Source organism: Heptranchias perlo, chromosome 1, assembly GCF_035084215.1.
Source record: "Heptranchias perlo isolate sHepPer1 chromosome 1, sHepPer1.hap1, whole genome shotgun sequence".
Lineage (NCBI taxonomy): Eukaryota > Metazoa > Chordata > Chondrichthyes > Hexanchiformes > Hexanchidae > Heptranchias > Heptranchias perlo.
Window position 1 is genome coordinate 170100732 of NC_090325.1, and position 13798 is coordinate 170114529.

Genomic DNA, 13798 nt, shown 5'->3' on the forward strand with positions numbered 1-13798 from the left:
GAGGCGATTAGCATAGATGCCTTTAAGGGGAAGCTAGATAAATACATGTGGGAGAAATGAATAGAGGGATATGTTGATAGAGTGAAATGAAGTAAGGTGGGAGGAAGCTTGTGTGGAGCATAAACATAGATGTGTTGGGCCGAATGGCCTGTTTCAGTGCTGTAAAATTCTATGTAAAGTCACAATTTGTTATACGTACTGTCACTATGGAACAGATTCAATTTTGCAACCTTTTAAATTGCAAGATATTGGAACAAGTTGTTCTCTACTTTTTTGTTTAAATTACATGTTCTTGATAATGGTTGCACTGAGTTCACTGTGGTTGTGGGACCTGTGGACAATTAGTCCAGGAAGAGGGTTAACTTGAGTTTTAATATACTTAACCCTTTGAAGATTTTTGGGTATTAGTCCCTTATCAAAATGTGCCCCTTGGATATTTGGTTTCATTAATCCTTTTGAATACTGAGTGTATTTTAGAGATTGTCTCCATGTCACTTAATTTTTAATTCATAACAGTATAGATTATAAACTGGAATTTGAGATATGTATGTAACTATGAATATTGGGTTAAACAGATTGAGCAGTTTGTCTGAGCCAGTCGATATTAATATGCGGTAAATAGCAGCTGATGGTAATAATGAAGTGTATGTCTATTGCAGTGTAAAAATGCCATTAGTGTTATATAATAGAAATAAATACTTAATCTTTTTATTTAATTTGTTCCTGAACATGCCATACAGTAGTAAAATGATTAAAAATCCAAGTATGTGCAGAATTTTGTTTCTTGTGTTGAATTATTCCTCCTGTAATCTGTTTGTTCAGTGTTGTGCTAACATAACAAATGGAATTTATTTATAAACAGTATACTGTTGATTCAGCACATAAGGGCTTATGTCATTTTGTGGTCGTGCCTTTCTGCATATTCCTTGCTGTAATACATATTGCGGCGTTGCAGAGACCACAGTAAAACCAAAAATCAAAGAATCTGCTTCTAATTCTTCAGCTGTTCCCTTGCAAATAATATAGTTGTCCTTTTTTTGATAATTGTCATAATGGGAAGAAAGTGTGATGCAGCCACTTTGAATCTTAACCAGCACGGTCTTCAAATATTAAATGCCATATATGCCAAGGGAATGTTGAGGTCTTTTTCATTGCCTATCTGCAAGCCATTTAAAACTTGTGCAGTATGGCTGCTGGCAACACTGGAAGTGAGTTAGAGATGCCATTGACACAGATCAAATTGAAGGGAAAGAATAGCATTTGTTGAATGATGCTTTTTTTTTCCTGATGGTGATTGTGGAGCTATAGTTCAACGGAACTCGCTTTTGTGAATGACGAAGTGTGTTGATTATGGTGTCGCTAAGGGAAAGCTGATTTGAAGCTCAGACTGGGCTTTCTGTTTTTTTTCTCTCATGGTTACAGACAGCTCAGTGAATTATGCAGCCTATTATGAACCAGAGCAAGAACCCTGCAGAACTCCAAGGGACTCTGCCTCAGCTGTCCAGCAGGAGGGCTTTGGTATCCTCATCTTCCTCCTCATTCACCTCTGTTACCTCTTTGCTTTTTTGCAGCGATCTTGAACCAGAGTGGTTGGATGATGTGCAGAAGAATGGTGAGCTATTCTACCTGGAGCTGAGTGAAGGCGAGGAGGATACGCTGATCCAAGCTAATTCAACACCGGCACCTCTGATCAATCATGTTAGGTTTAGTGAGAAAGAAGCAGAGGTCATTACTGACCACAAACCAAAGGAGCCTTGCAAACGTGAACACAGACTTAAAAAGCTTGCTAATGCTTTAAAAAAGAAAAAGCTAATGTATACACATTCTTGCAGCAAAGCTAATGAACAGGGAAGTAGTCAGCCACCTGGACCTGCTTCAATATTAAAACACCAGGCAAATCCCAGAATTGGTGTTTCGATACAGTTATCTTACAAGGATGTGTATGTTTATGTTAATCCAAATAAAATAAGTGACAGATCACTGGATGAAGGGACAAAGCTCTTGGAGACTTTTGTGGGGATTTATCATCAGCCTTCAAGGAAAAACCCAGTAGCAGGAAAGCACTCGGACAGATTGACCGACACTAAATTAACAACTGAAGAGAGACTTGTTGTACACAGTTTGGTCCATGGCAGTGCTGCAATGAAGTGTGGTCAAATATTAATCGGTAAGTGTGAAAATATTTATTTATACAATAAGATATATTTTTGTTAATGTGTTAGAATATAGTATGTACAAATTGGTAAATAATATGGTCTATCATATTTACAAAACAAATTCATAACATCAGAATACTAACCGCACAATCCTTGCGTATTCTATTCCAAACTACAGTTAATGCTGTAATACGAACTTGTTTGTGACAGTATCGTATTGTTGCTGATGACCCCAACCCTGTCATTCTTATTCACACTGCCAGTAATTATAGTATTGGAAGCTACAGTGGTAGTGCATAGTATAGGAGCTGAAGTCTTTAAAGTTTTAAACTGCACACATTGTAGAGAAGCCTCAGCATTGGAATAGTACATTGGTGCCTAATGACTCATTCCTCGTGTGTTAATTTTGAATAAACTCTTTTTGATTACCTATTCATATTCCTAGTTGATGTAACAGTCACACACGGCCCATAAAAGATCACTTGCACAATTTTTTAAAAAAACAATTTTCCTTGAGAAGAAAACATATACATATATTTTGTGCAGTGACTGCACAATTTTGTCACAAGGTACACAGAAGAATACATTGGAGTAGTGGGTACATTGTGCACATATTGAGAACAATGCAGCATTTGGGGTTAGGATAATTTTATGATGGTCCCTGGGGTTTGGCTGGGTTAGAGTATCAAGGGTCTTGCATATAGGATGATGGGCTTTGTAGGCTTAGTACGTTGTTATTTGTGGAGCACCAGAAGGGGATTGTTAGTTTTCAACTCCATTCTGACTTAGGGATGTGGGAGGTGGTCTGGGTTGTGTGGGCTTAGAAGAATGGGTTCTAGACTATGTGGCATTTCCTGAGTTTCAGACAGAGTCTTTTTGATTGGGATATGTCCCACAGATGTTTTCTCCACTTGTTTATGGTGGAAATAGTTGTAGTCAGGCAAAGTGGATCCATTGCTCCTTTCTTCAGTCTGGCACAATGGGGAACTCCCAGATGAATGGCGGGTCCTGAACTTGGTATACAAAAGGCATTAGCAGATTAGGACAGCTTCTTGATAGAAGCCAGATTATGCTGTTTCAGCGATTGTCAGATGAATTCCACCTTGCTCAGCATTGGTCTATTCTACTGTCTCTAAGTTCAACATATCTCCCAACAGCAACCTCCTATTCTCCAGGACCTAACCATGCTCTTAAAACACCAGCCTGAGCTGTCTTTCCCCCCCACCCTTGTAACTGTACCTCCATTTTCTGGCAAATCCCTATACCCAAATCTTCATTATCTGTAGCATGTTTGCCTTCAGACCACAAACAACTGAGAACCTAATAGAGGCCTGGGATTTAGACCTAGGTTACCAGACCAAAAAAAAGGAATGGAGAGGGTATAGAAGCAATTCCTAAACTACTCCAGCAGAATGTGTGAGGGCCAACTCTGGATAATATAATGAGTGTACCACACTCCACATTTGGTCCACAAATTCCGCCACTCCCTGGAAGTTGAATAAAAGGCAGGGCTGCTGCCAGAGGGGTACACTATTGCACATGCTCTTTCACCCTTATGCAGCCATTCTAGCTAGTAATCTGGAAAGCCAGAGAACATGTCAAGCTTCACAATCCCTTGATCAAAGTCTACTCAGTAATGAGTGAACTGAGTCTACTCAGCAGCAAATTAACCCTTCCTGCAACACACAAACTAGTGTAATTGCTATGCAGTGATTTTATGGTAGTTGATTTTGTTGGGTTCAGGCTTTGTCTTCAAACAATTTTTCTTGTCAATGTGAATTCAAAAGCTGTTCGCAAGCAGAGCATTGAAACAAAAAAAAATGGAAAAACAATGGGCTGGATCTTGCTGGAGCAGGGCCCCGTTAGTTGGACTTTTTTCTGCACCCTTTAGCTCAAATTTTTTGCACCATAACTTGCTGGAAGTGCGAGCTGATAAGTGTGGCGAGGGCAATGGGGCATCTGGGCCCTTTGAATGGTGGGAACAACAATGTAACTCCTTAACCAATGAGATTTAAAGATTGAGAGAGAAAGAGAGAAACATGAATTGGAGTGGGTGAATTCAATGTCAAATCAGGTACAGAAAGAGAAATAAAGGGCCCGATATTAGGAGGGTGGCGGGTTGGCAGCGGGGGGTTGACTGAGCGCGTGGGTAACGGACCCAATGAAATCGGGGTGCTCTGCACGCTAGCACACCCTAATTGAAGGTACTTGCGCGTGCTTCCGGGTTTCCTGTTGCAGGCCTGCGCAGCGGGCACACTGCGCATCTGAATCACAGGCTGTCAGCAGGAGGAGCCCTATTTATAGGGGCAGTCCTCCTGTAGCATAGAGCCAAAATAATAGAATACAGCAGGCCAGAGGCAAGGCTGCTCCAGGGTTTTCTGACTCCTTGCTCCAGGTGCTGCTCGATGGGGTGAGTAGGAGGGAAACATTTTCCCATCTGATGGGAGGAGGTGGCCTCCCTCTGGCACCAAGAAGGCCCGGCTCGAGGTGGCAGAGGAGGTCAGCAGCAGCAATGTCGGCCGAACCTGGGTCCAGTGCAGGAAGCGCTTTAATGACCTAACCAGGTCAGCCAAAGTGAGTATACTTACACGTCTTCTACATCACCTCCACTACCACACAACTTCTGCACTGCCACCACAATGCTCGCGCATCACTCCTCACATCCATCCTCACCTTGCCTGCACTTACTCACCGCCCCAGTTCCCATTCGAACACTACCACGCAACCCAATCCTCATACAATCTCATGGCTTTGTCTCAAATGCACCCTCCCATTCATCTCCCTCACGGTCACCCCTACCCATACCAATGCATGCAGCGGGTCACTATGCAACCATCACTCAATCACGCCTCTCTGTGTTTTGCCTTGATAGAAGAGATGCCCGAATGCCCGGAAGAGGGCAAGGACCGGAGGGGGCCCGCCACACCAGGTGGTCCTAACGGACGCTAGCAGCAGGTAAAGGAAATAAGCTGCACGCTGGAGTGCCTGTCTGTGGCGGACGCCAAGACTGGGAGCGCACAAGCGGCTGTTGACAGAAATCTAACACTCAGCACTCATGATAGTGAATGATCTTAACATCACTTGGCATCTGCAGCATCTCAACATCTGTCCACTTGCTTAATATTGCTTTCTTTTCTCTTGCAGGGCCATCTGCGACAGCCGTGACTGCGGAGGGTGATTCTTCAGAGGACCTGCCGGCCTCTGAGGGTGCATAGTCACATCTGAGCGAGCCAGCCATCCAGCAGCGCAGATACACACCTCGGTGGGTCCCCGTCCTCAATTAGTTGGGCTTGTACATGGTGAGTCACCACACACATGTGAGCACGAGCAGACCCTGGTGGCAGGGGCAGCCATGAAGAGTCCGCTTCGGTGGGAGCACTCTTCTCCAGGCTCTGCTCAGCTGGACCCAGATGCTGAACCCTGGGGGCCAGCCATGAAAAGGAGAGTCATCGAAGGCCAGCAGCACATTGCTGAGGTACTGGAACAGTTACCATGCGCACTCTCCACAATCACGCAGAGGATGGAGGAGTCCAACTCCTGCATGAATGGAATACTGTCACAGGGACGTGAAGGCACCTCTGAGATAGTGTCGCGGGAATGTCTACAATGGAGGAAAGGCTAGCCTCCATCAAGCTTCAAGCATGGCTCAACATTGAGGCCTTGACAACGGCCATTCGGATTCAGGGTGAGCAACATTCTGCCGCCTTAAACGGGCTGACCGATACATTACAACTGGCTTCCAAGGCTTCACACAAGTCCTCCGAACTGTCGTCCAGCAGGGTGGAAGGAGTGATGTGGGCCTGGCCCAGGAGAGGGATGATGGCGAAAAGGGACATGGAAGTGGGGACTCCACTCAAAGCGCTCCCACGTCTCACCCGTTGCCCCCCTCAACCAGTGTCCGCAATGCTGCCTCCACTCCAAGTGGCCGAGTCTGCCCCTGCACAGGTGCAGGTGGAGCAGTCTTTGGAGGGGCCCTCACGGGCACCGAAACCCAGAGGGCGTCCACGCAAAGCATCTCATCGGTCAGGGCATGGACAAGCGCAACCTGCCACTACCTCTGCTGAAGCCAAAAGGGTAGCACCACGTAGGGGTTCCTGTAAACGTAAGGCTAAGGTTTTGAGTGCAAAGGGGATGCACAAGGGTGTATGACAGAATGTCATGTTTTTCATTTAGTTTTGTTTGTCTTGCCAAGCACATTAAAATTTGTTATCACCACTACTGCCACGTCTTTGCAAATCTTGTCTGGTTTGTCCAATAATTCCCTTTCCTGAGGATCATCATGAAGACCCACACCAGATGCCACCCATTGTGTCACTGCAGAGTGGGTGTAGGTGTATTTGAAGGGCTCTTTTGTGCAGACGACTGAGAGATGCTGGCGATGTCCCCGGTGGCACCCTGGAAGGACCTGGAGGAGAAGTTGTTGAGGGCAGTGGTGACTTTGACAGCGACAGGTAAGATGATGATGCTCGGGCCAGCCGGGAGCAGTTCGGCATCAAGGAGGCTGCAGATGTCCACGACTACATGTTGAGTGATTCTGAGCCTCCGTGTGCACTGCTGCTCAGAGAGGCCCAGGAAGCTGAGCCTCGGTCTGCAGACTCTGGTGAGGGTAGTGTCTTCTGCGATGCATCTCTCTCTGCAGTTGCCTTCCCTCCTGCTGTGCAGGTGGATGTGTCACAGCACTGTTGTGGAGCTCCACATATCAGAGGTGGACAGCGAGGCTGGTGATGCTGTTTGTCCTCCGATGAGGTCATGACTGCAGCTATGGCGGCCCCCATCCGCAAGATGTACGTTTGAGGGGATCCGCAAGGTAGGTAAATGTGTCTGTACACCAGAGTTGAGGTTCCAAGTTTGTGAATTTTTGTGTTAGGAGGAGAGTGGTGCAGGCCAAACTTTGTCCAAAGTGACAGAGTGGCCTTCTGCAATGAGTGAGGGTCTTCTCTTCCCTCCCTCCCCCCCCCCCCAAAACTTTTCAAATGGACCTTTGCAGCTCCTACAGGTTGGTGGCTGCAACACGTCTGTTTCAACTGGGAGTGTTACAGCTGAAAATCCCACCCCTCCTAAAATATCCTCCCAATCAGGTCTGCAAATGACCTGAACTATCTAATTAATTGGTTTCAGTGGGATTCCGCCGGCTTTAATTGCATATGGGGTACCCGGAAGTGGGCGGGTTGGAGCCAGCCTCCGGACCCGCCTGCCACGAACGCACCCGCTCCGCCATCCAAAAATCGACCCCAAAGAGAGAAAGAAAGATTCAATTGAGAGAGAAAAAATAGAAGGGAAAGGTAAGAAAAAATAAATTAAAATTTGACATTTTTAAAATCTCAAACAATTTCACACCTGAGGGAATGAGACCACAGTTTAAATTGTTCGGTTTCTGGGCCAGAAAAGTTTAATTGGCACTGCATTAACAATTATCACGTTGCAAAGGTATGTGCGCTGTTAATTACAAGGCTTAAATTTCTGTGACGTGTTTAATGGGCAATTAATGTGCACATCCAGCAAGTTCTTAAAAATAACGGGGAGGCTAAGGGCGAGATGCCATTTGTACGAAGCAGAATGGTGTAAACTTCTGGAGATTTGCATCTCGCAGTGTATCTCTTAATCCCCTGAACTTGCTGGCCGATTTGCACATTAATAACGGTATGCATTGTTAACATACTGTTATTTTTTGAGTAAGATCCAGCCCAATAAAATGCCACAGTTGAACATGGGAGAAATACGTTAAGGTGACATCTATGTATACAGCGCATAGATAGGGGCTGTTACTAAACTCATTGCTGGAGTAAATTAAAATAGATCTGACCACCTTGGATTTATTCATAAATCTAAGATTAGGTAAAGTCCAGGATCTAAAGAATAATTCAAACAGCTATTATCATTGCTAAATAAAGGGAATCTCTTGAGCAAAGTATCTGGATCGATGCCCCACATAGAATCATAAAATGATTACAGCACGGAAGGAGGCCACTGGGCCCATCGAGTCTGTTCCAGCTCTCTGCAAGAGCAATCCAGCTAGTCCCACTCCCCGCTCTATCCCCGTAGCCCTGCAAATTTTTTCCCTTTAAGTACTTACCCTTTTGAAAGCCACGATTGAATCTGCCTCTACCACCCCCTCAGGCAGTGCATTCTAGATCATAACCACTCACTTTTTAAAAAAAAAAGTTTTTCCTCTTTTCACCTTTGGTTCTTTTGTCAATCACCTTAAATCTATGTCCTCTGGTTCTTGACCCTTCTGCCAAAGGGAACAGTTTTTCTCTATCTACTCTGTCCACACCCTTCATGATTTTGAATACCTCTATCAGATCTCCTCTCAGCCTTCTCTGCTCTAAGGAGAGCAACCCCACCTTCTCCAGTCTATCCACATAACTGAAGTCCCTCACCCCTGGAATCATTCTAGTAAATCTTTTCTGCAACCTCTCTAAGGCCTTCACATCCTTCCTAAAGTGTGGTGTCCAGAACTGGACACAGTACTCCAGTTGTGGCCGAACCAATGTTTTATAAAGGTTCATCATAACCTCCTTGCGTTTGTACTCTCTGCCTCTATTTATAAAGCCCAGGATCCTGTGTGCTTAACCACTTTCTCAACCTGCCCTGCCACCTTCAATGACTTGTGCACATATACCCCCGGATCTCTCTGTTCCTGCACCCTTTTAGAATTGTACCCTTTAGTTTATTTTGCCCCTCCTTGTTGTTCCTGCCAAAATATATAATTTCACACTTTTCTGTGTTAAATTTCATGTGTCACGTATCCGCCCATTCCACTAGCCTGTCTATGCCCTCTTGAAGTCTATCACTATCCTCCTCACTGTTTACTACCCTTCCAAGTTTTGTCATCTCCAAATTTTGCAATTGTGCCCTGTACACCCAAGTTCCTGTCATTTAATATATATCAAGAAAAGCAATGGTCCTCGTACCAACTCCTGGGAAACACTACTGTATACCTCCCTCCAGTCCGAAAAACTACCGTTCACCACTACTCCTCTTTCCTGTTACTTAGCCAATTTTATATCCATGCTGCCACTACCCCTTTTATTCTATGGGCTTCAACTTTGAGCCTATTATGCGGCACTTTATCAAACGCCTTTTAGAAGTCCACGTACACCACATCAACCGCGGTGCCCTTTCTTACCTCATCAAAAAACTCAATCAAGTTAGTTAAACACAATTTGCCTTTAACAAATCCGTGCTGGCTTTCCTTTAATTAATCCATACTTGTCCAATAATTTTGTCCTGGATCTTCGTTTCTAAAAGTTCCCCCATTACCGTGTTTAAACTGACTGGCCTGTAGTTGCTGGGTTTACCCTTACACCCTTTTTTGAACAAGGGTGTAATAATTGCAATTCTCCAGTCCTCTGGCATATTCTATAGCTAGTCCTGCCAACAAGCCAGCTGTGTTAGTTTAGCTGGAAAAATTAGTACGGTATGGTGTTGCACAGCAGACATTAAATTCTAGCTGGGCAAACTGCTAGTTGATCGTGAACATCTCTACAGTTTCTGATGATGTTGCCGGCTACTAGAAATGGCTTAATTTTGTTCTAAATTGAAACACCTGCCAAATTTCCCTACCTGTCATTACGTTGTCTGATAACCTAGCCAACTTGCTGATTCTTGACTCCTGTCAAAATTTGGGCTGACATTAATGGAACTTTTGTTTCTTGATTCCTATTAAGTTTCACGCTTGTGGCAACATAGTTAATTTATGCTGTTTCTTGAGTTCAAACCTGGTGAAAATATTGTAGCCAATAGGCAAGGTCAGTCCTAAAATTCTTCCTTGTGTCATTTCATGACATAGAATTTACGGCACAGAAACAGGCCATTCAGCCTAACTGGTCTGTGCCGGTGTTTATGCTCCGCACGAGCCTCCTTCCACCTTACTTCATCTAACCCTATCAGCATATCAGTTTATTCCTATCTTCCCCCATGTACTTATCTAGCTTCCCCTTAAATGCATCAATGCTATTTGCCTCAACTACTGCATGTGGTATATGGAGGGAAATGAGTATGTCCTTAAAGATAAGGACACATAGCATTTGGTCTTGAGCAGTCCTTTCTCTTTATATAAAAGCAATTTTTCCAACTAACATTGTTTTTAGAGAATCATACAACACAGAAAGACATGATGGGCTGAACGGCCTCTGTCAGCTCTTTGAAAGAGCTATCCAATTAGTCCAACTCCCCTGCTCTTTCACCATAGCCCTGCAAATTTCTCTTAAGTATATATTCAGTTCCCTTTTGAAAGTTACTATTGAATCTGCTTCCACCACCCTTTCAGGTAGAGCATTCCGGATCATCATAACTTGCTGTGTTTTTAAAAAAAAATTATTCTTCTGATTTTCCACACTGGATTTTTTGCCAACTATCTTAAATCTGTGTGCTCTGTTTACTGACCCTCCTTCCAGTGGAAATAGTTTCTCCCTATCTACTCTATCAAAACCCCCTCATTCATTTTATACTATATATAATGTTTCTCTCAAGTTTATACCTAACTTGGATAGATGACTTTATTTATATGAGCACAACAAATATGGAAGGCAGAAAAAAATGAAAAAAAAATTCAAATTTTAAAAATGGCATTTAAGTGAAAGTTATCACTTATGTCTTGTAACTAGATCAGAGTAATGAAGCAGTGAGGTGAGTTACTGCTCTTTGCTACTGCGAGGGGAAGGAGAAACAAAATGTGATTTCCTAAAGGTACACCAAGCACAAGATCAAAACAAGAGCTGATGTCACTGTTTTCTCTTTTACAGAAATCATCTCTTGTCATTTGGTAAATTAAAGGAACTGCAACATTTGGCATGTTTTCAGCTGCTTCTTTGGTAGAAGGAATGACCTCAATTTAAAAGATTAAAATGTACACAGGCATCTTGGCAAGCCTGCATATTTCTATATGGCACAGGTTTATTAAAAAAAATCCCTTAACATGACTGCACCAGAAGCTTCCTTTTTTTTGGCTATGGTACAATAGTAACGTTGTTTAGTATTAATAACCTTCATAAACATAAATAATGTGATGAGTTTTCATAAACCCATAAACTACCATTGGAGGTGCTGAGTGTTAGAACAGCTGGTCTAAAGTATTTGAATTCTCAGTTCAAATACAATAAATGCAAATTCCAAATCCCAGGGTTGACTGTTACTTGCACATTGGATGTGCTTCAATGTACATGCAGCATGTTGTTCCCTCTCCAGGACACGGTCAAATGGAAACAATATGTTTCTGTTCGCATGAGGTTATTTTTGAAGAAAAGTCAATGAATTTATCATGCTGCTGAAGAAGAATAATGCAGTCTTTTATCTGGTAGACGACTGGAAATGAGTGATTATCTGATATAACCTGGTAATGTCAAAATAATAAAGTACCATCACTTTTCTGATGCTTAAAACCTTCTGGAGAGAGGTGAAAACAGTTCATCAATAGACATGAGAAATACAGCAATGCCTTCTACATTTACAATAATCCAGACCAATATAAAACTGTTTCAAAATAATGAAATAAATCTCATTTTATTCAACACTTATCATTGAATACTTATTGTAATGCAGGTAAGACTTTTATCCATTTATAGTGTGTAGTAGGCGAAAAAATAAAGCACATTAAGGCTTGAAGGATAACAGGATTAAGAGTCTGTCTAAAAAGACTGGGTTAGGAAAAAAATCTTTACATAGAATGGTTAGCATTTGGAATTCTCTGCCACAAAACATTGTTGAAGCAGATTCCATCAGTTCTTTTAAAAGGGAATTTGGTGCTTAAAAAACAGTCGGTATAGTGAATGAGAACTAGAGTGGGTATTAGACAATTTCTTCAAGTCCTTGAACATGCTGTCACCTCCTAAATTCATGCCCATCTTTCCCACAACTTCATATTTTAACCTCTCCAATAAGTTTTCCGCCCCTGCCATAGCACTGAAACGGCCCTAAACAAAGTCACACATTACATCCTCTGACTGACCGTGGTGCACTGTTCTTCCTTATCCTTGTCAACCGGTCTGCAGCCTTTGACACGGTTAACCGCACCATAGGAACAGGAATAGGCTATTTAGGCCCTCTGCCATTCAGAGAGATCATGGCTGATCTGTGACCTAACTCCATATACCTGCCTTAGTCCTGTATCCTTTAATACCTTTGGTTAACAAAAATCTATCAATCTCAGATTTAAAATTTAACAATTGAGCTAGTGTCAACTGCCGTTTGCTGAAGAGAGTTCCAAACTTCTACTACCCTTTGCATGTAGAAGTGTTTCCTTACTTCACTCCTGAAAGTCCTGGCTCTAATTTTTAGACTATGGCCCCTAGTCCTAGACTCCCCAACCAGTGGAAATAGGTCAGGTAGAGAAAATCTATCAGCTCCCCTTAATACCTTGAAAACTTCGATCAAATCACCCCGTAATCTTCTAAATTCCAGGGAATACAACTCTAGTTTTTGTAATCTCTCCTTGTAATTTAACCCTTGGAGTCCAGGTATCATTATAGTAAATCTACGCTGCACTCCCTTCAAGGCCAATATATCCTCCCTAAAGCGCAGTGCCCAGAACTGAACACTGTACTCCAGTTATGGTCTAACGAGGGCTTTGTATAGCTGTAGCATAACTTCTACCCCCTTGTATTCTGGTTCTCTAGATATAAAGGCCAGCATTCCATTAGCCTTATTGATTATTTTCTGTACCTGTCCACCTCATTTTAATGATTTGTGGACCTCCACTGTTTTGAGCTTTTCACCATTTATAAATTACTCTAATCTATCCTTTTTTAGGTCCAAAGTGGATGACCTCACAGTTGCCAACTTTGAAATCCATTTGCCACAGTTTTGCCCATTCACTTAATCTATTAATATCTCTCTGTAGATGGAAGCATATAATTACACTACTTATAATGCTGCCTATCTCTGTCATCAGCAAACTTGGATATATGGCTCTCTATATCCCGTCATCTAAGTCGTTAAAAAGACAGTGAATAGTTGAGGCCCCAACACACATCCCCATGGGACACCACTAGTCACATCTTGCCAATTTGAGTAACTGCCCATTACCCCTACTCTGTCACCTGCCGCTCAGCCAATTTCCTAACCAGGTCAATAATTTGCCCTCGCTTGCATGAGCTTCAACTTTATCGATTGCCTTCTGGAAGTCCATATAAAGAACATTCATAGACATTTCCCCTTTCCACTACTTTGGTCATCTCTTCAAAAAAAAAATTGAATCAGGTTTGTCAGGCATGACCTATCCTTTACAAATCCGTGCTCGCTCTCTCTGATCAGCTAAAAATTTTCAAGGTGTTCAATCACTGTATCCTTTAATTATAGACTCTATTAAGTTCCTGACAATAGATGTTGGGCTAACTGGTCTATAATTCCCTGGTTTCCCCCTCTCGCCTTTTTTTAAATCGCGGAGTGACGTGCAATTTTCCAATCAAATGGAACGGTTCCTGAATGGAGAGAACTTTGGAAGATTATAGTTAGGGCTTCTGCAATGTTCTCGCTTATGAGCTCCATAAACTTGAGCTCATCAAACTTGAGCTCATCCAAAACTCTACTGCCCATATCCTAATCCGCACCAAGTACCATTCACCCATCACTACTGTGCTTGCTGACCTACATTGGCTTCCAGTTCACCAACGCCTCGAATTTAAAAGTCTCCTTGTGTTCAA

At 42.8% G+C, this 13798-nt stretch overlaps 1 protein-coding gene across 4 annotated transcripts in view; it reads left to right on the forward strand.

Annotated features, from left to right (window-relative positions):
- The window catches only part of intu (inturned planar cell polarity protein), a 224653-nt gene that overhangs the window by 34405 nt on the left and 176450 nt on the right, over positions 1-13798 (forward strand). For all 4 annotated transcript variants that reach the window (XM_067993504.1, XM_067993495.1, XM_067993513.1 and 1 more), the window contains exon 2: positions 1572-2167. In XM_067993504.1, coding sequence (XP_067849605.1) covers positions 1572-2167 — 596 coding nt within the window. The remainder of the gene's footprint in view (positions 1-1571; positions 2168-13798) is intronic.